The sequence below is a fragment of the Eufriesea mexicana genome, unplaced genomic scaffold (genome assembly GCF_001483705.2).
Source record: "Eufriesea mexicana isolate 0111107269 unplaced genomic scaffold, ASM148370v2 scaffold386, whole genome shotgun sequence".
NCBI lineage: Eukaryota > Metazoa > Arthropoda > Insecta > Hymenoptera > Apidae > Eufriesea > Eufriesea mexicana.
In genome coordinates this window covers 118,761-140,396 of record NW_016908604.1, presented here as the reverse complement: position 1 = coordinate 140,396, position 21,636 = coordinate 118,761, and the positions used below count along the sequence as shown (strand labels likewise).

The window sequence follows — 21,636 nt, the reverse complement described above, 5'->3', positions numbered from 1 at the left end:
CCGCCAAAAGCTTCTACCGCCGCGTTTATTTTCGCTGGGAACGCGAGCTCCCGCGAGCGAGCCCCTTTTAAATAAACTTGCGCCGAGAAATCTAATGGAACCGATCTTCTTTCTTCCTTTTCGTCGCGTAGACTCGGATATAACGACGAAATAGATCCGAAATTGGGGATAGGGGTAGCGTCCCGGCGCGTCTGCCGGAATTACCCTCCAGCTTTTCCGGATATGTTTATTTTAGTTGCGGAAGGTTCGGTTCCGACGATATTGTAGGATAAGAGACACCATCGCGGCGTGTAAACACTTCGACTACCCCGCGGAACAATATGACAGCGCACCCTATCATTTTCAGCGTTCCTCGAGATCAGCGATACACGCTGATGTCGCACACGGTAGCCGCATAATGCATCCTTCCTGAATAATACGTGAAAAGATTACCCACGGTTTACATTTTCTTGTACCAATTTCACCCCCTCGAGCGAGTAACGTAGTTAGGTAATCATAGATCGATTTGAAGGTAATTTTCGAGAACGACAAGATGTCTCGCATATTAACCCCCCTTGCACTCGACGAGTTTTTGGCTAGAGAAGAGTAGAAATTCAAACATTCTCTGTTAAAAAATTTACGATACTTTTCTCAGCAGTAAATAAAGAATTGTATAATAATAGAATTGTAGAATTATTTGATTTCGATACTTCGCACACTGTTACGTTACGTTAAATTTGACATATTGATTAATATCGATCTTCCAAATTCTACGAAATGGTGACTGAAGCTCACCTCTCGAGTGCAAAGGGTTAACACTAGGTTTACGGACGCTGTCTGTATACCTGTTTCTAAGGGCACCTGTCAAATTGACAGGTAAAGGAAACCACGTGCCTGTTTTTAAACGATTACTTTAATTTAAAAACAATTATATATTATATTAACAGTCTTAATATAAGTTAACTAAATCTGTTACCATCGTATAATCGGAGCAATCCTTCCGTCAAATTGACGGGTTTCGTAAATCTAGTGTCAACCACGTGCAACGTATCCATTTTGACGAAATTTACCCGAGAAATAGTTCTCGAAAGAGTATTTGACACGTGTCTCTTTATCGGCTATTGATCACACTGAAAGGGTGAAATCAGCCCTCGAAGGTAGGGGTTGAAAGCATACTTTTCGGAATATCTCGAGAATCGAAAGGATTAGAGCCAAATTTTTTTTTATACAAAATATAGCTTCCTACGTGGGGAACGTATGCACGTAGGAATAATTACGAAAGATTAATTTGAGAACAAAGTGTCATCGCGTTGCAATTCTTACAGAGGGAGGTCAGTGACTTTGGGACTGTCACGACGGGGATTTTTCTGTAAACCGTCCTTTTCCGCGGGTCCCGTAACGATCGATCCTAAATACTTCGATCGATTTCGAAGCTCTTTGGCAGTCGCGTGATCGGGACGGTGTTTGAAATCGGAACCAGCCGCCCGATCTCCGTGTTCCGGCTACCCCCGTGGCGATATAGGAGTCGGGTTGGAAAGGAAGTCGGCGCGGAAGTTTCGCGTCGATACCACGCTTAGATCCTTAACCAACGGTTGCACGGTACGGCTAACGCTCGTTCCTTCCGCGACACGCTAAAACCCTCGTCGATAAGCGGGGCGTGTAAAGCTGTAACCGTTACCTGCGCTCGTCGCGTGGAAGCGGTTCGTTAGGCTCGGAAGCGGTGGAAAAAACTTCGATTTTTCATCGACTCGTCCTGCGGACGATGATGAAGCGCGGATTACGACAAAGCCGCGGGTCGGGAAATTTTTTCGAATCCTCCGCGGCGTCGTGTGCTCGTCCCCTCGCGGTTATCTGACAGCGCGAACGCGTGCAAGCATAGCGGCAATTGCCTGCGACCATTCGTTACGCGTCACGTGCAACATTTTTAAACGTGGCGTGCGCCATCGCGGGACTAATTGAGGCCTTGATACCGCGGGGAATTACCTGCACTTTCCGGGGGAACCCCTTTGCTTTCGCCGAAGGTAGTATGGATTTGCCCTGCGGTTTCCACTTACCAGTCGGTTCCAGGCAGCGGTTTCGAGTCTCGAGAGCGAGGAAAAATTCGCGTCGTTAAAAATGCGATCGTGGATGGTAAAAATTCGGTGGCTGGTTGGATGAGGGCCGTAGGTAACGCGAAGATTACCACGGCGAATGCCTCTCGTTATGGATTCACCGAGGTTTCTTGGGCCGCTTCGCGGCTGGTAGGCGGAGCCAAGCGACCAGAGCACGTGGCGCGCGTGGAACGCTGCCTCGAGGAACTCGACGTGCCGCAGTTACCTTTCGACCTGTCAACAATAGACGTGCCGTGTCGCACGCGCGGTCGCCGTCACTTTCTTCCGCCGTCCCACCGCGAAAACTCCACCGAGTCCGGAGAAAGTGAAACTTTCCTCTATAGTCGATCGTCGGTGCTCCGAGCGCGTCGAGTCGGATCGGGAAGGACCGAGTTGCTCGCGTAAAGTGGCGAAAGGGTGTCGGGATATGTACGCTTAGAAGCGAGGTGATAGTTTCGACCAAGACTCGCGCAGCGGAGGATCGAAAGTCGAGGCGAATCGATCAACGTGATCGGCGAAATGCTCGCGGATTCGGTTGGAATACAGTGGCCCTGAGAGAGCCGATACCGCCTGGTTCGCTTCCACTTTATATCGCTCCAGATTAGCGTGGCACGAGCTGTTTCCCGCGAAAGTGACGGGGCGAAAATGCTGGTGGAAAAATGTTTCGTCCGAGTGCCGCGCGACGAGCTTTCCGCGAAATATTATTCGTCGGAAGCGGGACGAAAGTGTGGTGTAGTGTCGTACGACGTATCGATTACCATATCTGGACTAGCTGGAACGATAATAGGGGCATAAATATTACCCCAACGCTACGGTCTGCCGCTTTAGCTTCTCGCGTCACGATCTCCGGTCCAGCGGGCATCCCCTTTGCCTCGTAATTTTTCCCCCAAATTTCCACCGTCTTTTCTCCAATTTCTCGCGTTTTTCTACAAAAATTCCGCGTCGATCGCCAGTTATCGGTTCTGCAAAATCCAACTTTCCGCGTGTCTCCCCTTCATCCTCGACAGCGCAAATCGCGTCAGACGCTTTACCTGTTCGTACTCGAGACGCGTCCTTTTTCGAAACGCGAAGTTGCGTTACCCGTACCACCGCGAAGGTTCGAAAAATTACCTTTTGTTCGGGATTTCGTAACTTCGAGTTATACGTTGTAAACTACGTATCGCGAGCTGTGCGGATTGTAGTATACTCGCGTGCGCGTAACCGAGTGATATTAAAATAGTTGTGTTCCGCGCTAGGTGGAGGAGTCTCCCCGTGAGGAGCTCTAGAGTTAACTAGTTCCGATCGAATTGACGCACGACGGGTATATACAAAGTGGTTCTCGCCTGTGTCGTGTATTTACGGAATCGCAGTCGCAGTGGACCAGTTCGATTCTCCGTTGGCTCGCGTTATTTCGCAGAAGAGGCCGAGTCCGAATTCGCGCTTCACCCCGGGCGGAATTGTTAGGCCGGGGTGACTACTGCTGGTATTCGGAGGAAATCGTCGGCCCATTAATTACGTTCTCGGTGGCGGTAACGAGGTCGCGGCGGTCGAGTGGGTCTCTTTGACGGAAAGTCTCCTCGTGGTGATATTTTCCCGACGATCCGCGCGATCAGGCACGTTCGGACCCAGCCCCGGACCATCGGATTTCGTCTGCTCCTCGTTAAGTGGGATCAGCCGAGTCTCGAGCATCCGTGCATCATAAACAACGGGGACCCAGGTGTCGCGATTGTCGATAGCCGAGCGAAGGCTGCTTTCAATGGAATAGTCGTTAGGCGTGGAAACGAGGCGAACGAGTTTCCTTTTTGCCAACGGATCGAACCCCGACATCGCGATTGGGGGTCGCGGCGTTAATAAGAGCGGAGTGCTATAGCTGTTGCTAGAATGCGGAATTTTTCGTACGTTTTAACCCTTTGCGAAACAGGATCGATAGACGGACACCCGAAATTTTTTAACCCGTTAGGCGACGTCTTTCCTCGTCACGTGTACCTAATTTTATTCGCGTAATTAATTATTTGCACCGCGTAATTTCGATGTATCGACGGAACAGTGGGCTTCGACGCGTATATTCCATTTACTTAACGATATTTTATCGAATAAAATTAATTATGCTCTCGATACGCGATTTTTCACGATTAAATCATGGTGCAAGGGGTCGATGCTCAAATCGAACTAACACTGAGACTTGGTTCTGTGAAAATTAAAATTCTAAAGTGAAAACTAGTTTCTCCGACACGAGACCATCGACTTAGAAATTTTTATTACGGACGGTCTGCCGTGGAAAAAATGATCCCGTTCGCAAAGGGCTAACTTGCAATATCGGAGGGAAGCAGGTTGTCTGCGCGAGTACGGTTATTTCGTGCAACGGATCGCTGTATCGTTGTTTCTCCATAGCTATAGCAAACTACATAGCGCGCTCGTAAAATCAATCGAACCTAAAAATACGAGCGTTTCGAAACGGTAATACGAAACGCGCCTAGATCGACGCGCGATTTCCATCTGTACCTTCTTCGACGAAAGAAAAATTTACGAAACATCTATCCTTCGAAACGCGAAAATCATCGAATGGAATTAAATTTCGAAATAATCATAAACCGCGGACATTTTGGTACCACTCGAGATCGCGATGTAATAATTTCCAAACGCGCTGTGTCTCTCGATCCTGCCACGTTTCGTTTCCGCGTCTCCCACTGGGCGAAAGAAAATAGAAGAGTACCAACGTCGGGGGAAAATTTCGCAAATAGGCAATCGCGTAGAGTTTGCTGGGTGCGCGAAACGCGTGGAATAGGACTCGCGTGACCGAAATCGATGGACAAAGGGCCACGTTTGGATCGCGATCCGCTCGGTAATCGAGGCTGTGCCGCAATGCTGCATCGCGCGACTCGTTCGCCGGAGGATCGAGTGAAGCTCGGCAAACGAATTCCGCGAGTTCACGTCCGCCTGTCTGGAATCTTCGCTCGGACCAAGTCCTCGGTCCCCGATCAAATTCGATCCCGATTTCAATTTTTAGACATTCCGTTGCCAAGAGGATCGAACGAGAAATTTTACTTTTTCCCGAGTTACTTAAATCGTTTGAAATTATTAACGCGTGATTCTACGACTATTCGTTATGCTTGATTTCCTTTGCAAATTTTTCATTCGTAATTTTTCGTTAACGCGCCGAGGGAACAATTGGGCGTAGACGGGCGCAAGTCAGGGTCGTCGCGGGAAGAAACGGCAAAAGAAGGGGTGTAATTTCTAACGCGTCCGAGACACTGGATTCGTGGACCCCGGTGCATATAAATCAATCGCAGGCGGCGTGGACCCGTCCGTGAGACGGGAGCCGGTTTTTCAGTTTGCGCGTAGCGAAGGCGGGATCAACGGTACCGGTAGTTCTTCGTGAGCGACCCGATCCCGTTAAGTAGCTCTTCCTTTCGAGCTCCACTGCGCTCGGTTCGCAAAAACTCGCCCTTCTCTAGCGGAAAGCTCGCGATAAGAGTTTCCTCGTAACTCGACGCGTAGAGAAACACCGGTTTTTGCCGTGCACGAGCCGTACTAACTCGACCGTGTCGAAAGATTTATCCGGCCGGTGATTCGTAACGACGTTCGTCCCTTGGAGCAGTTGGCAGATTCCCGTGGACCCATCGCCGGACTAGTAATTTCGTATTCCGCGTACCGATAGAACAGAGTCAGTGAAAGAGACGCGACGCGACAGTGAGAGGAGGGAGAACGAAGGAAGCTGGATCGAGGAAGGATCGAGCGATCGAGGAGGGTGCTCTGGTCCAGGTGATAGACGCGAAGGGGATACCGCTCGACCTTGGTCGACGCTGGTCTCGAGGGTTATTTTAAAAGAGGGGCAAGGCCGCTTATGGTGCGGCAGGCCGAGCGGTTCCTGAGAACGAAACGGGCAGACGGTCGATCGGGAAGCGGGGCTGAAAATAGAGAGCAGGTTCCACGGAGATAAGAGATGACACCGGACACGGATCTTCCACGCTCGTAGTTTCGTCGAGGTATTATGAACCTGGAATTGCCATCGAGTTCTCTGTTGCCCGTGGAGATTGAGGTATGGCCGCGGTAGCCGGCATCTATGGCTTCTCAGAGGAGCGACACGCCAGATATTCCGAGCATCGGCAGCATCCGTGAGTTTCACGTGAAAGACGAAAGCGAATCGATAACCGCGATATTAGACTACTTTTGCTTCATGCGTTTCTCGCTTAACGCCACGCCGCGTTATCCATTCCTCGAGTTCTTTTGCGCGATCTTTCCAGGCAAAGGCGATCCAATCACCATCGTCGAGTTGCACGCGGGTCTGTACGCTGTCGGAAATAGATCGCTTTACCCGAAAGACCCGTAAAAGACTGGAGGGAGAAGGTCTCCTGTCGGGGGGACGTCCTCTGTAGGACGTTTCCCCGCTTCAGTTCGTACAAACGTACTTCCTGTCACTGTAATTGCTCCAACGCGCGCGGGTCACGTTGCATGCAGCGCGTCGACCATGATCCGAGCCGTTTAACCTCAAAGGCCAAACTTAATCCATGGTACGCGTTAGCTATTCCTCCATTGCAGCGCGAGATGGCGCGACGAGATGATCCGGAGAACCGAAGAAAGTCGACGGGGGGAAAAAATGGTACCTCGGTTGGGAAGTTAGGGCGAAAACTTGGCAAGATTGACCGCGGCGGTCCGACTCTTTAGCGGGACTTATTAGCATGGCTGAAAAGAATCTCGTTAGGCAGGGGAGTGGGGCACGAGGGTCGACACTTGCGTTTTAATTGCGCGCGGGATCGGGTCGGGGAAATTTGCCAATTTAATTTCCAAGTGATTCCGGATGAAGAGTCATGGGATTTCGAGGGCGATAAACGGAGGATGGGAAGGGAGGATGGGAAGGGACGAGCGAGGGGATTAAAAGGGTAGGCCTGTGAAGAACGCGTTGAAGTTGAACGGCGAATTACAAAGGGAGAAGAGTTCTCTGGCGTCGGTGGGTGCATGGTATAACTCGCATTTTCCAGCCCAGCTGCCTGGCCGTAAGGCCTGGCAGGAACTTGGTAATCGAATAATGCAGATGAGCAATAGGACACGTGGTTCGAGTCACTCGCTCACGCTGATCCTTTGTCCATCACTTTGCGTCTATGTACTCGTTGCGCTCGGGGCACGGGGAACCAAGTGCACACCGCGTCTCTGGTGGTGCATAAGTCGAATCGATCCTCGAGCCGCAAGTTTATGCGCGCATATTGTCCCGGAAGCAACAAGACTGCGGTTGTTTCTCGTTCGAGTAGCCGCGAAAGAGCAGCCGCATTTACCTTGGCCATGCACGTCTCTTTTAAGCTTAATCGGATCCAACTGTGTCTCCGCGTGGGGATATATCTCCGTTTTATGGCTGTTGGGAAGAAAACTATCATTTTCAGGGCACCTCGTCGTCAGAGGGGCCGCAGTTTGGAAGTATAAATGGTAGAGTCAATTTGGCCGGGAGTTAACTTTACGAGGGCCATGTTTTATTCGGCTTCGAAGAAAGAAGCCAGAGTGGCTACGGTTTCGGGATATAAATCCGCGCTACTCCTTCTCTTCTCGCGAAATTCCCGAAAATGGGAGCAAGCGCGCCGTCATTGCCAGTGGACAAACACTGATCCACTTTCCAACTTTCCGCCATAACGAGTCACGAGAATAATCGTTCTCCGCATTTGCATTCCCGCCTTGCCAGCGCACGCACGATTAGCATTTCGTCGCCTCTTATCCACGCTTTCCGAGCGTCCTGAAATAATGCGATATGGCCGACTTATCTCGAAGAGGATCATCCGCGAATATTCCGTCGATCGAACGAGATTAAATCGACGATCGTGGAAAACCTACGGTCGAACATCTTTGGCGCGGCCATGGAATAATTTTCGTCCGTGAAATTCTCCCTCCTTGCTTTTCCAACGTGGCAAATCCGCAATTTCGATGACGTCCGATCGCGGAGACACGCGTCTACGAATTTCCAGCGTAACCTGGTATTTCGTGGATTGGGCAGGATTAAATTAACGAAGGTTCGAAATGCACGGTGGATGAAAAGGAAATCGTCGAGTATCCTCGATACGACAATCGACGAATTAACGACTGCATTAACAACCACCGACTCCGATCCCCTGGCTCCAAGGACCTATATTTCATCGACTCTCTTAGCAATTAAGGGCGAAGCTCTTAGCAATTAAGCCCGGGCCGATTACCGGCGTTCCTCCGCGTGGCTGGGAAAAAAGAGATCACCGAAAGCGATTCCGTATAAATTGCGAAATCACCGCGTGTCTCGCGTGTCGCGACGAGATTAATCGGTGTCGGTGTTTTCTCCTCCGGCTGCTACTTGCTTGTATATCAATAATCTCGGCGGTGCACACGGGGTGCACGTATGTACAGAAGGGCGGTCGCGAGGGTGCAGAGGAGTAGGGTTGAGACGCGCCACGGTCGTGGGTTAATTGATTTCCAATAGCTAGCTGACCGGCCTTCGGAGCCGTGTAGAAGCGCAACCGTGTATCCGCCGGCCGTGTCCCCACACGATGAACCACCGATATGCTAACTGCGGAACACATCGTACATTAAACGCCTATGTAGAATTCATAGGATCGTATCGGTCCACGGCGCGGGTTAATTGGATCTTCGACACCGCGTCACCTTCTCTCCTTTGTTTACGGCTCTCCGCCGTTCTTTCCGACCCGAATTTCGTCCTTGCTGCACCCTGCGATTAACAACGTGTCCCCTAACCTCTCGGGTGTCCGATAAGGTGACCGAGCCCCGAGGATTTAGAGGCGTGGACTCGGGGGATGAAGGCGCGAAATGGAAATTCGATTTTGAGCAGAGAGACTCGTCCTCCCGACATCGATCGCGAGTATCGCTTCTCCTGGTTGGTCCGACGATACTTTGACTCGCGCTACTGAATCGTAAACGTTTTAACGATCTCGGAACTATTGGCTGGGTTTTCGTTAGTTTCGTAAATGCGTCAATGCGGAAGATACGTTTCGACGCGCACGCACACGCACCGCGACATTTCACCGTTTTTGTTCGATGGACGTGCCCAGGAGCGGAGAGGAGGGGGACTTTGGATAAACTTCTCGGGACTTTTTACTCGGATCGCATTCGCGCCATAGTAGCCTGGAATCTCGGGGTTAGTGGAATATTCTCGGCCGGCGTAATTCGAATTTCGAGTCGGTGGGGACGGAGCGTTTTCGAATGCCCTGCGCGGCAACGAAGCTTGACACGCGTCGCGGAGAGAGTCGGGGGCGCTGGTTCCCCCGGCTGATCCGATCGGTCGCGTTCGCTTTTTGCCTTTCGATTCGACCCGACGGGAAAGTCATTCGATAGCAGGCGCCGAGTCGGCGTGGGTCGATTAAAAATGTCGAAACGGCTGAGCTGCCAGTTGCACGTGCATCCCAGCGTTGAAATTTGTCAGGCCTGCGAGTGTAATGCCACGGACACACTCGCGGCAGGCGCATAGGTGCGCGAATCGATATCAGTTAGGCGCGTTCTGCATGGAACGACTGCTCGTTTGTTCGCCGGTGATTTTGACGTATTAATTATCAGGCTGCCTTCGAAGCTCGTTTGTTATCGTCTTCCCAGCCGCCGGCGGGCATTTGTCCGAAAAATCTGCCCGATTCGTTATTAATGCGTCGACGATCCGACGAGCGGCCGAGATTGATAAGCGATAACGAGGGGACCGATGAGAGGTCGCCGAAATGGCAACTGCGACCGTGGAACAGAGCTCGTAAGGCTAAATAATCGGATGCGGTGCTTTTAAACGCCGTTACGATTGCGCGCCGTTAATGGCGGCCGATTTTCAAACGTAATTTCCGGCCAGTGGACTCGTTGCACGCGATCTTCGAGTAAGTCAGCGGCGAAAATCGATCGCGATTCCTCGGTTTACCGACGTCCAGTCGCGTCAACGACTGGTTCAAAAGATTCGGCGAAAAGTTTGCACAAACTCTAGAAAATAAGGCCCCCGGAAAGTTGAGAAAACGAGTCGGCTTCGCCGTTAATCCTGCAACTACGAGAACGGTTTTCCGTGTCTAAAATGGTAGACAATGGTCGGGATGACGCGACGCCGGGCGTCGTTGGAGCGGCATCTCTGAATACGCTGCAGCAGTGTAGGAAGAGCAGTGCAGGGGTCCGACCTTACCGACCGGGCTGGATATCCGCGTCTGATACACCGGTACGGAACTACTGAACCTCTGACTGCTCGTCGGACACGTTCTAGCGAAACGGAGGTTATAATCCACGGTTGAACGTCGTTAATCCTTTTCCCAAACTTTCTTTCTTTCTTCTCTTTCTACAGCGGCGCGACGATATTTACGAAACGGTTACCGAGGGAAACGCGATTTTATTCCTATTCGAGAACACGTTTAATTAAACCGCAGGCTGTCGCGAGTTGCTCCGTGGGTGGGATTTATCAAGATTCCTCGAACTGGCTCGTTCTTTCTGCCGGAGAAAAATGGCCGGTCGAAGAATATTGTCCAGCGACAAATTGGCAATTAGCATTTTCGAGTCGGGGTTCGAGGCGCCAATTAAAGTGCGACCTTGTTATTATCAGTTGGCACACCCTTCGCTCGTCTCGAAGGAAAGAGGCTGCTGCTTTTCTCCTTTGGCAGCCACCTTCGACGAGCCCTCTCATCCGGTAACGTAACTATCTACTCGAGAGGCAGAGGGGGCTGGAGTAGTCTCGTAGCTTAGCGTGATTTCGTCTTCGTATTTCGAAACCGTTTAAACGGAAACGCCAATTTTTCCTTCCATTTTTATTATTTACACGTCGAGGCTTTCGTTATCGTTGCATCGATTGCAATCGACGAACTGTCAAATCGATATTAATTATACTCGCCGAAGACTCGTTCGCGTTGTTTGAATGAGTTTACCTTTACAAAGGGGGTAGGAGGCAGTCCATCGATCTGCTTTCCTTGCGAATAAAACTCTTCGTTCCGGAATCTTAATATTCGATGCTTCTCCGCTCGATACTTTCTGAAAATTAATTAACTTTCGCCGAGTTGAAAGGAGTCTGGGGAAAAGATGAAAGGGGCGTAAAGCGCATTTGCGAGCGGGAAATGCTTCTTAATAAACTAATGGCACGACTCGCGAGATCATCGTTGCCATTGCTAGCCGAGGAGGCTCACGCGAGCGTGAACTCGCGTAAAGGCGCGCGTAAATGGCAAAATACGGCGAGCGGTTGTAGACAGCCTGGCAACGTGGACGCACGATTCATGGTGATTCCCATGTGACTGGGCGTTCATCGATCCGACTCGGAAATAGGCGAGTGACCTATACCGTGAGGATTTTCAGTCGGCTTAAAATATTCCTCGCCCACTGTTCCGCATCCGTCTTACCGTCTTTCTCCATTTTCTCTTTTTTTATATTTTTTATTTTAAATCAGCAGTCAAATTTTGAGGTCGGAATTCAACTTTTCGAAAGGCCACATAAATCCGAATAACGCGATTCTCCGAAATATTATAAATAAATAAATAAATAAATAAATAAATAAATAAAATAAATAGGAAAATGGAAGTATTTGCCTTCTCGTGACTTCGATATTTTCTTCTCATTTTTCCAACGTCGTTGCGATCTTTCCGATAGGACGAATTTTGCGGTTTTTTGCGGAATTTAATGTTTCGAAAAGCCGCATAAATCCGAATAACGCGATTCTCTGAAACAAAAAATAAAGAATAGATAAATAAATAAATAAATGAATGAATAAATGGGAAAGTGAAAATACTTGCCTTCTCGTGACGTGGATATTTTCTTTCTTCTCATTTTCCCAACGTCGTTGCGATCTTTCGGATAGGACGAATCTTGGAAGTATAATTGCCACGATAATCGAACAGCGTCAGGATAATGGTCGATCGCGAGAATTATCCGGAAATCTCGCTGGAAAGGGACGCTCGTGATCGTTGCGAGGATAGGAAACGCGGAAAAGACTGTCGTGCTTGGGAAAGGACGATAATAATATTCCACGCGGATTGGATGGCGACGCAGTCGACGAGCAGTTTTTCCTATTAGCGAGCGAAATTGGATACAACGGGTACAAGTGTAACATTTGCGAAAGAAGCTTTCAGGAAACTCGATTAAAAGCGAGTAATCCTGCGTCGGCAAGAGACCCCCGTGAAACGTCGGACGGCCTCTTTTCCGACGCCTTCGCGTAATCGATAATTCGAAACGATAAATATTCATCGGCGCGGATCCTCCGCAAAGGCCACGAGAAAACGCGTTTGTCTCGCAGGATTGCAGCGGGAGGAGAGCGTCCCGACGCAGCGGAAAATTGTGGCTCGCGTTCCATCTGAATTTCAATCAGGCGATCTTTGGACGCACTCGAGAGGCGGCTCAGGCGATCTTCTCTAATTAAATTCAATCTTGTCATCGGAGATTTCTCCGGCTTCTATTCCTACAGATTGTTGCGTAATAACCATCGAAATGGAATAGAATTTGAAATCGAGCAGATTCCAATTTTCGTACCTCGTACATCTTTTATTCCACTTCGTTCCATAATTTATACGAATAGAAGCGATTCGCCATTTTCTTATTACACGAAGAGTTTTATTCTCGGAACATCGAGCCCGTTTTTAAACTTTCGATTAAAAATTCGTCGCTCGACTTCGTGGCTTTTCTCGTAACTCGGGCATAATCCATTCTTCGATACCTTTTCCCTTATTTTTACCAAACGTGGTCTGCTTCGTCTACTACGATCGCTGAAACCTACTGAAATTACAAAACACGCGCCTGCGAAAAAATTGCAGCAACGAATCCCATAATATACAGGGTGGGGCACTTAAATAGGAACCCCTAAATATCTCCCTTCTTTAACGCTACGAAAAAGACTCTTTGGGTCAATGTTGCACTGTTCGAGGGGGCACTTTCTGCGAGAATTTGAGGTGACCGATTTATTTTTAAAGGGCATTTAATTTTTCCTCGATTTTCTCATAGGGTATAAAAGGACAAACCCAACGATCCCCGAAACCCAGCAATCTCGCTGACATTCGTCAGGGTGTGAATGGATCTCTACAGACATGTCCCATTTATCCGATGATCCTCGCGATTGAGAGAGTTGATCGAAGTTATCGCGGTGCAACGTTGTCCCGTGATATTTAGGTGTTCCCGTTTAATTGCCCCACCCGGTGTATACGGAAGGAAAAAGGCATCTTTTATTTGCGACTCGGTGGGAACAGCTGCACATAAATATAAGGTAGATTCCGCGTTAAGCCCGGGAAGAAAAACATCAACAGCGGGATCAGCTTAATTCGGAATCCCCGGCTGAGTTGTGGTGGGTGGGGAAATAAATAAATAACTAACAGGACGGGAAGACAGGGGGTGTTACGAGGATCGTGGCTCGTGCACGATTCGCATCGGCTGACATCGACTAGCGAGGTTGGCGAGCGAGGGAGCAGAGCGGAAGGTGGATCGATCCGTGTGACAATTCACGACACATTTTCCGCGTGCGTGTGCACCCTGCCGCTTCCGCGCCTTTTCCCACGGGCCTTCCCGGTCTTCCTGCTTTCCCGTCGCTTTCCCTCCCTTTTCCGCCGTGAATACGCGTCACGTATGAATGCGTGCATCGTTAACCGTACGCACGCAGCGTCGCGCAAAAATAGGAACAAAGGGAGGAACTCGCGGAACCCGCTCGGCTAATAAACTCATCGATCCTCCTCAACGTGTCGCCCCCCTCGCTGCTTCCTACTTTCCTAAGAGAACAATGTTCCAGCACTACGCTAGTTAACGATCCCAGAGACGGATCTTCCTGTCGATGCCACTGTGCATACGCTTTGCACTGTAACGAGCCGAGGGTGGATGGTTAGACCCCCGTGAAAAATGAAACGCGATATTATTTTCTCCCTCTTTTCTTTCCTTTTTCTTTTTCTCTCCAAGAAAAATAGTAGAAGAATAGTCGAAGGGTTCCTTGATATCGTCTAGAATCACACAGGAAGAAGGGAAGTAGTCGAAGTTGTTTTAGCAGGGTTGGTATAAGGGTAGGGAAGTTTAAGTAATCGTTAGTCTTGCAGCGAGTCGAGCTTCGCGAGGATTTAGTCGGAGAAAGATGGCGGAAGACGGTTATTACTCGTACGCCGATTTATTTCAGGTATGAAGGTAATAGGGGAGCCACAACGACGCGTTACCGTGGTAAAAGCCGAAGACGCGGAGGGGTATTAATTTAACCTTGCTCGTAAAACGCGACCGTTCGACCAACATCCCCCGATGCAAATTTCACGAGCGCGAACCAGGATATACATATATGCGAGATGGTAGTAAAAGGCTAGCTGGAATTCTCGAATTCTTTCCCACGAATTCGCGCCTTGTCGAAACAACGCTTCCTATTCGATGGAAATTGCCTGGAGGAGCTATTATCGAGGTATTCGAGGCGCGAGGAGCTCAGAAGAAAGAAGCAATTTCCACTTTCCATGCATACATCGCTTGGATGTAAAATATCGCGCGTACCTACGATCATCCTACGATATTCCACCACCGAGAGTGGTACGGGGGATACCGCAAAGCCTTTCGGACTTTGCAATTTTTTCGCGACGATTAGGCTAATCTGGCCACGCGTTCGAATCCTAGAAATTCGGCTAACGAAGCCATTTTTCCGCTCGTTTGTTCGTTTATCGTTACTTCGTTTTGGCAAATTTTCTCTCGCGAAGCTCTCCAAAGTTTCGTTTAAACATTTACCCTGCACTCGTACCCGTGGCTTCCGCGTCTCGAGAGAAAGCTCGCCGAGCTGCGTCGAATCATCGGGTTAGGGCAATTTTTCGATACGACAGTTGCGCCATTCGCATTGTCTAACGAAAAGAGAGAGGAAGAGAAGGAGAGAGACGTTACTTGCGATTCAAACACGGAGACGAGTTCGTTAAGAGGGACCACAGACCGTGCTACGGTGGAGAAGAAGTAAATGGGAAAAGATGAACTCCACCCCTAGAGACTCTAGAGTCGAGTAGTCGCCTGGGACCCTAAACCATCCTCTTCGTCGACCGCTCTTTGTCCTCTGTCGTTTTTTCCCTCGCGCGTCTCTCCTCTTGACTCTCTTTGCTCTACGCGTCGCGTCATTTCGATAGGTCGTTCTGGATTTTTCAAAGTTCCCGCAGCAGCTTCGAGTCGGTCTGCGATGGTCGCTGAAATCGGCAGGTTTCGTTGACCCGAACGTTAACCGTGATATCGGAGCATTTTCGACGGGAGCCAAAAGAACGGGGCGAGCGAGGAGTATTTTTTCGGCAACAGCCTTCCAAGTTTCGTTTAACCTACTTGCGCTGACTAACGTCAGTCCGGGGGGTAGGTTAGCAGCGCCCTTTAACTAGGTTCGATGCATTTTTTTCCCCGTGACAGAAGTTTGGAGACGATTTTCGATTGGCATAAATTCAGGATTGGATGGACTGCGCCGTTGTGCCGCGCCAACTTGCAAGCTCAGCTCGCGCGGTGGAAAAAGCCTGGGTTCCTCTCTCGTTACACCGTAATTGGGTCTGTCGGTGGGTAGGAAAAAATGGTTTGTGCGCGATGGTTGGAAAGTAAAAGCGTTGATTCGCTCGCGGAGGAATCGGAACGTGGCGCACTCGGGACGGGAAAAGGTACGGTTCGATCAGCATAAGCTCGCGTTGGGGAATCGGAATCGATCCGGTCGCCGGAATGCAGCCCTCTCTTTCCGCATTGTATTTTCTTGCGTTTTAACTTGACCCTGAAACGGTTTCCGGCTTGGCGAAAATCGACCCCGATGACTGGTCGACCCGTTTGGCAGGCCAGCATGCCGAAATATTTTCGGGTCTCCGCACATGCCTGCTCGTGTGTGCGAGTCGGCAGGCCGGTGTGCCGCTGGTGTGCTGCTGGTGTGCATGTGTCGGGGTAGCAGTCGGCACAGGGTCGCTTGACGCAATGGAGTCGATAAGGGTAGCGAGGAAGCCGGTGGCTGGCGCCATCTAATAATCTTCCCCGGCATTATCATCCCCCGACTGTGGAGGGAAAGCTCGCCAGCTCGCCAGCTCCACGAGACTCGTTCGGCTATGCAGGGTGCGCTGCTTTGTTTACGCCAGTGAATCCCAACCGTCCGCCACTCGGATGGTAGCCTCCGGTTCTCCACTCGCACGTTGCATTGTGCACCGCCGTGAGTCGGCTCGGCGTCCGAGCACCTCCACTCGCGGCTCGATCACGGCTCAACGATTTAAAATGCTGTCAGAAAGGACCATGTGGATTTGCTGACGGATGTGTTGTTGCCTGGTCGGAGTAAGATGGGGTGAGAATGGCAGTAGATAGAAAACGGCGAACGGTGCTCGTGTGTTATCGTGCGAAGCAGCCGCGTGCCGCAAGCACGCGCTTTCAGTGAGCTAACGTTTCGTAAACGTCCAAACGCGGAAGAATATATCGGGGAGAGAAGGAAAAGGGAATAAAACGGGAGAAAAGGGAAAAGAGAACGGTGTTACGCGACAGGAAGATCTCGTGTTCGAGGACGTGCCGACGACTTTCAATCTCTGCAGCCGATCGCGGTTCGAAGCGATGCTTCTTCTTCACCGTGCACGTCCAATTCCTCGGAGGCTGTTTTTCCATAAACACGTTGCCGTGAGTTCACTCCGTGTCGCCTAACACCGTGCTACGTTTCCAAATTTTCCTAATCCAACTTTCGTGCTAGAAACAGAGTGCATGAATCGAGAATCGGTAGACGCGTTGCTGATTAACCGATTCTCTCGCAGTGGAGCTTTTCTTCTCTTCTCTTCTCTTCATAGCCGCTCTCTGAACCACTTTCAGAGGATCTTTCCGTGTTCTCGTTGGTCGGTGAGTAATCGAACCGATTCCGTGGAAGATTCGCGCGTTCCCATCGTCTTCCGGTTACCTCTCAAAGGATGAAACGGAAACGTCTATCTATTCGCGAGTAACGTATCTCTTTTACAACTAGTGGCGCGTGCTGGTGTAGCTCTACGTGTAGATCGTCTTTGAACTCGGACGGGAATTGGTACCGGAAACCGACCAACGATGGTGCGCGCGGTTTCCAGTGGATTCGTAGCATTCTCGGATTCTCTGTTTCATCGGATCTCTCCTCCACTGACACGGGAAACGCGCAAAGTAAATAGCATGATCGTTTCGCTATCATCCATTTCGACCAGTATCGCACGGAAGCGAAGCTTCGACTAGAATACGAGTTTATCGTTATATTAGCTCGCTGGTAATCGGCTAGAAAATGGCAAGTTCGGTACATCGCGATCCGGTCCACACCCGAATTAGTCATCCGAATCTCGAAGAAACAGCCGGGTCACTGGGTTAAAGCCTAAATAACTCGACGGGTAATGCGGCTCTACGTCGCGTACTCCGAGTAATCGGCTAAGAGATTCTCGAATCGAGGATCGACTTTCGCCTCTAAACAGGCGTCTCGTTTTCGCTTCGAACGAGTCTCGTTTAATGCTCGAGTGCGCGCCACTCTCCGTTTCTATTTTTTCTCTCCTATTTTCTTCGAAAGCTTCCCGAACGGGACACGCAGACACGGTTAGTATTAACCGTTTAATAGACGCGTTTGTGAATCGCGAGATCTGGAACGGTTATTTTACAAGCTCGTTAAAGCTGCTGGAGGACGCGGCTCGTCCCCGTGAGAAGGGTCAGTAATTCGATGCACGTCCACGTCACCTGTTTCCGCGTTTACGCGGCCACGTTCCCCGTTATCGGCGGAAATGAACGTGCCGCTTGTAATAACCGCGTTACACCGTGTCTCTGCCAGACAACTTCCGCCATGCAACGTTTACGGCTTCGATTCGCGTTTGCCTCGAAAACCCACCTCGATCGTCTCCGATTTCGTCGTTTCGACGAATCGAGTTCAGGATTTACTGGTCGAATCGACGATTCGATCAAACGACGCGATCGAAGCCATAATCGCTGCGTTAGGATCGCACCTCGTGGATCGTTCGCTCGCGCGAAGATTCCGCGGGCTACGCGAATTTACGCGTCGAGATAGGGACCGATTAGGTGCAGCGACGCTACACCTACGCGTGTGTGATCGTGGTTTGCAATGGGAACCGTAGCCAGAAACGCTGGGTATCGAGGACAGGGAGGTTTAAAATCGTTATCCATCGGGTGTCTACTTGGTCGTTGGTTCGTTTCGGTCCCTTCGATCGCGACGCAAAGGGGAGGGGAAAGAGAAAGAAAAGGACGAGAAGAAAGGAGAGTCGGGGGACGACGGGGAAAGAAATTTCTGGCCGATATATCGGAACGGCGTTGCTTGCCAGGTGGCACCGAAATCGCCGAGCATATCGACTCGCGTTGCGGGCTTGTTACTGGCAATTCGTCGGATCAGGGTCATTCTGGACGTTTCATTGATGCCTCGCGCTACATTCACGGGGGTAACCAGAGTTAACCACTCCCATCGAGGCCATGAGAAGCAGGGAAGCTGACCTAGATAACTATGCCCACGACCCGATTCGCCCCATCTTCACCGAAGCCGGTGAATGGATCCGACATGACGCACACACCATACTGCTCTCTCCCTTCCACTCCCCTCGTCCTCTCTCTTTCTCTCTCCGGCTGTCTCTCTTCCTCTCTTCCTCTCTCAATCCATAACCTTATTTCCTTTACGTAACGGTCAGGACTCACGTAAGAGCATCGAGAGAGCGAACCCCTTACCCTTGCACGATCTCCCATTCCCGTCGATTGCCGCGTGTCCTTTACGATCCACCTTCCCACCGATCATGCGTGCGTTATGCTCGTCGCTGTATCCGATGCGATACACCGCGATCCACGCTGTTAATTATGCGTGCACCGCTTTGGCAGGTTAACGTATGAGCCGAGATTTAGGGTGGCCAAACGTGCCAGAGGAGGCGGATCGCGGGTGGTTGCCTACTGCAGGGGTTAGCCCGGAGAGGAGAAGCCTGGAAAGGGGCGTGAAAAATTCTTCCTCGAAACGGTGGCCGTTTATAACGATTACGAAAAAGCTGTTTCCACGACGCTGGGTGGAACACGTCGGGGATAATCGCGGTTCGATGAATGTTCGCCGCCGACTATTGTTCCGTCCTTGATGAAACGCTATTCGACGGCCACAATGCGAGTTTATTTTTGGACTTGCCCGCCAGATCTTGCAACATTCGCCTAGAATATTGTGCCACCGGCGGAACGCTCGGCCGATTAGATTTAAGGCTGTGTATACGCTCCTGGAGGAGTCCGGATAAACGGCCGAACGAAGGTTGTCTAACGAAAATCCAGAAGTGTGTCAGGGCGAATTCTGCATTCCCCGCGAGTACTTCTCCGTTTTTTCTTCCAATTACCGTGGACAGCAGGGTGGACGAAAATTTACTAAACTTTTTACCGCCCCGTTACCCGGTCCGAGACCGAGACCGAGAGAGAGAGAGAGAGAGAGAGAGAGATTCGCTCGCGACACTGATAAGAAAAGTTATACGCTTTCTAGCGTATTTACGCTCGTCGTGTCCTTTGGAATCACGGTACCAAGGGACGGGGAAATTTATTTATAGCTTCCGCGACGTTAATTCGCAAACGCTCCTCCGCGCGTATTATCTTCGCGATACTTCGGGACGAGAAAACGGGAAACGCTTCTGCGTGTTTCCTTTTCATTATCCGCCGGGAAAATTAAACTGTCCCGGATTCGCGAGCTTCTTCTTCCGCGTGAAAAGACTCCCCCCTCCCCCCTCCCCCCGTCTTTCCCAGCAGGGGAAGATGGTAGGAAAAATCTTGGAGAAAATTCATAGGAAATATCGGACGAGTCCTCGAGAGCATTTGCAAAGCGACGTGTCCCAATCAGCCATTTTCGGGTTAACCAATAATAGAGACGGTCTCCGCGGTATTACGAGTGTATGCGCAGCAGCCAGTTGCCCGAGAGGCAATAGGAAACAGCGAATACATCGGCAAAAGTCAATTCGCGGGCTAACGCATGATTATCGACAAATGTAATTTGCTAGTCGCGGCCAATAATAGATTTCCAATTCGCTCGGTAGAAGGTTTCCATTAGACGGGGGCACCGGGGGGCGGGAAATTTCAACGTTAATTCGAGGAACAAATGGCGGTGGAAGGAGATCACGGATCCCGGCAGAGTCGCAAAAGTAGAAACTTCGGATCGTGATGCAATGCTTTAAATTATTCCGACTACTCGGTGCCCCTCGAACTTGCCGAGATCGGGCAGAGAGATAGTAGCGTGGCTTTTGTCCAAATAATTGGCACAATGAGAAGTTCGCGGGCAGATAGACAAATTTCGAGAGAACGAATTCTAATTGGCCATCAGAGGAGGTTCCTCTGTCGGAGAACAGCCGGAGGGAAGCGTTCGAAGGCACAAAGGTTGAACGTTGGCTAAACAGATGGGCCGAGGAGCCCGGCCAGTCCCGGACCGGAGACCGCGGTGCTGGCAGGCAGCAGTTTTTAACAGGTTGCACCTCGATATCTCCGCTCGTTTAATCTCTTGTTGCTCCGAATGTGGATCTTCCGGCCGTTCTCGTGGCGAAAGAAGCACTTGGTAAGATCAATCATTGAGAGTACCCACTGCTACGCCTCCCATTGTCTTCTTTGACGCGGGGTCTCCTCGATGGTGACGCTTTGTCACGATGAGTTTAATACCTCGTTCCCAAGGCTCTCGAGCCGGTGTACCCGGCGTGCACGACGCTGCCATCTTCGTCGTGGTTGTCGTCTCTGCCGCCGGGGGTGCGCAAACTTTTTCGCTCCCCTTTGTCCGTCTCGATGCCCGAATCCTTTCGAGCATCCTTTCGTCGTCTCGCGTTTCTCCGATTCGAACGAAAACTCGTTGTCCTCTCGTCGAGTCGTAACTTCGCTTCAATCGTTAACGGAAACCCCGTTTAACGGTGTGTTAAGCTTTATCGATAAGCTTTGCGACACTGTTACGCCTTTTCTCCGTGGATACTATCCGTTTACCTAATTTTCGGGTCTCGATCCTTCCGATGGATTTCGCTTAACCGCGATTGCTCGTTTTCTTAGTCGAGGATAATTTCGATGGTGGTTGGAAAGGTCGCTGTCGTTTTTAAAATTAGTCGAGGAATCGGCACTGGATGTTTACATGGAATTCGTTTATAAGCGAATCGCTCTTTTTAGATTGGCTCGGGTCCCATCGATGGGTATTTTTAGCCAGTCGACGATGCTATGGACAACGAACGGGATTTTTCAAGAGACGAGGAATAGAAATTCCGCCTATCGTTCTCTTCGGGTTAACCCGGGCCTCCGAGTATCGATGAACGTTTCCAGCGATTCGTCGAGGGTAACGATCAATAGGAAATAAAATCTGGATTCTACTCGAGCGTACGTTATAATTCGTTCGCGAGGGGATCGTTCTTTTTCGGGTTAACCCAGAGGTGCGGCATCGACGAAAATTTCCAGTGACTCGATGACGCTATGATCGGCCAGAGACCATATCGGGGACAATGGGAAACGGTGTCGCCGATGGGAGCGGGCATCAATTGGCCGAATTATTCCACCGGCACAAAGAACGAATTTCGTTGGTCTCGATATCGAAACTTCCGCGGCGTAATTTGAAATAGGGCGGCCAGGCTGCGGATGCGAGCCGCGTCGTTGGCTTAGCTCCACGTCGCGTTGCGGATTGTATTTCGGTGGCCCACATACACGGATATTTATTGGCGTGTCTTAACTTTCGACTCGGAATTTCGCGGGTTCGCGAAGGGGAGCTCGCCTGGCTCGGGGGGGGGGGGGGGGG

General features: G+C 50.4%; 1 protein-coding gene across 6 annotated transcripts in view; it reads left to right on the top strand.

Moving 5' to 3' along the window:
- The window catches only part of shaker (potassium voltage-gated channel protein Shaker), a 191,846-nt gene that overhangs the window by 131,544 nt on the left and 38,666 nt on the right, over nt 1-21,636 (top strand). Inside the window, exon 2 of one of the 6 annotated variants that reach the window (XM_017897129.1) lies at nt 5,712-6,163. The exons of 3 other annotated variants lie outside the window; for them this stretch is intronic. In XM_017897129.1, the coding sequence (XP_017752618.1) occupies nt 6,090-6,163 (74 nt within the window). In that variant the 5' untranslated portion in view covers nt 5,712-6,089. Of the gene's footprint in view, nt 1-5,646; nt 6,164-21,636 lie in introns of all 6 variants that reach the window. 2 more of the 6 variants (XM_017897128.1, XM_017897127.1) reach the window with 2 other exon arrangements.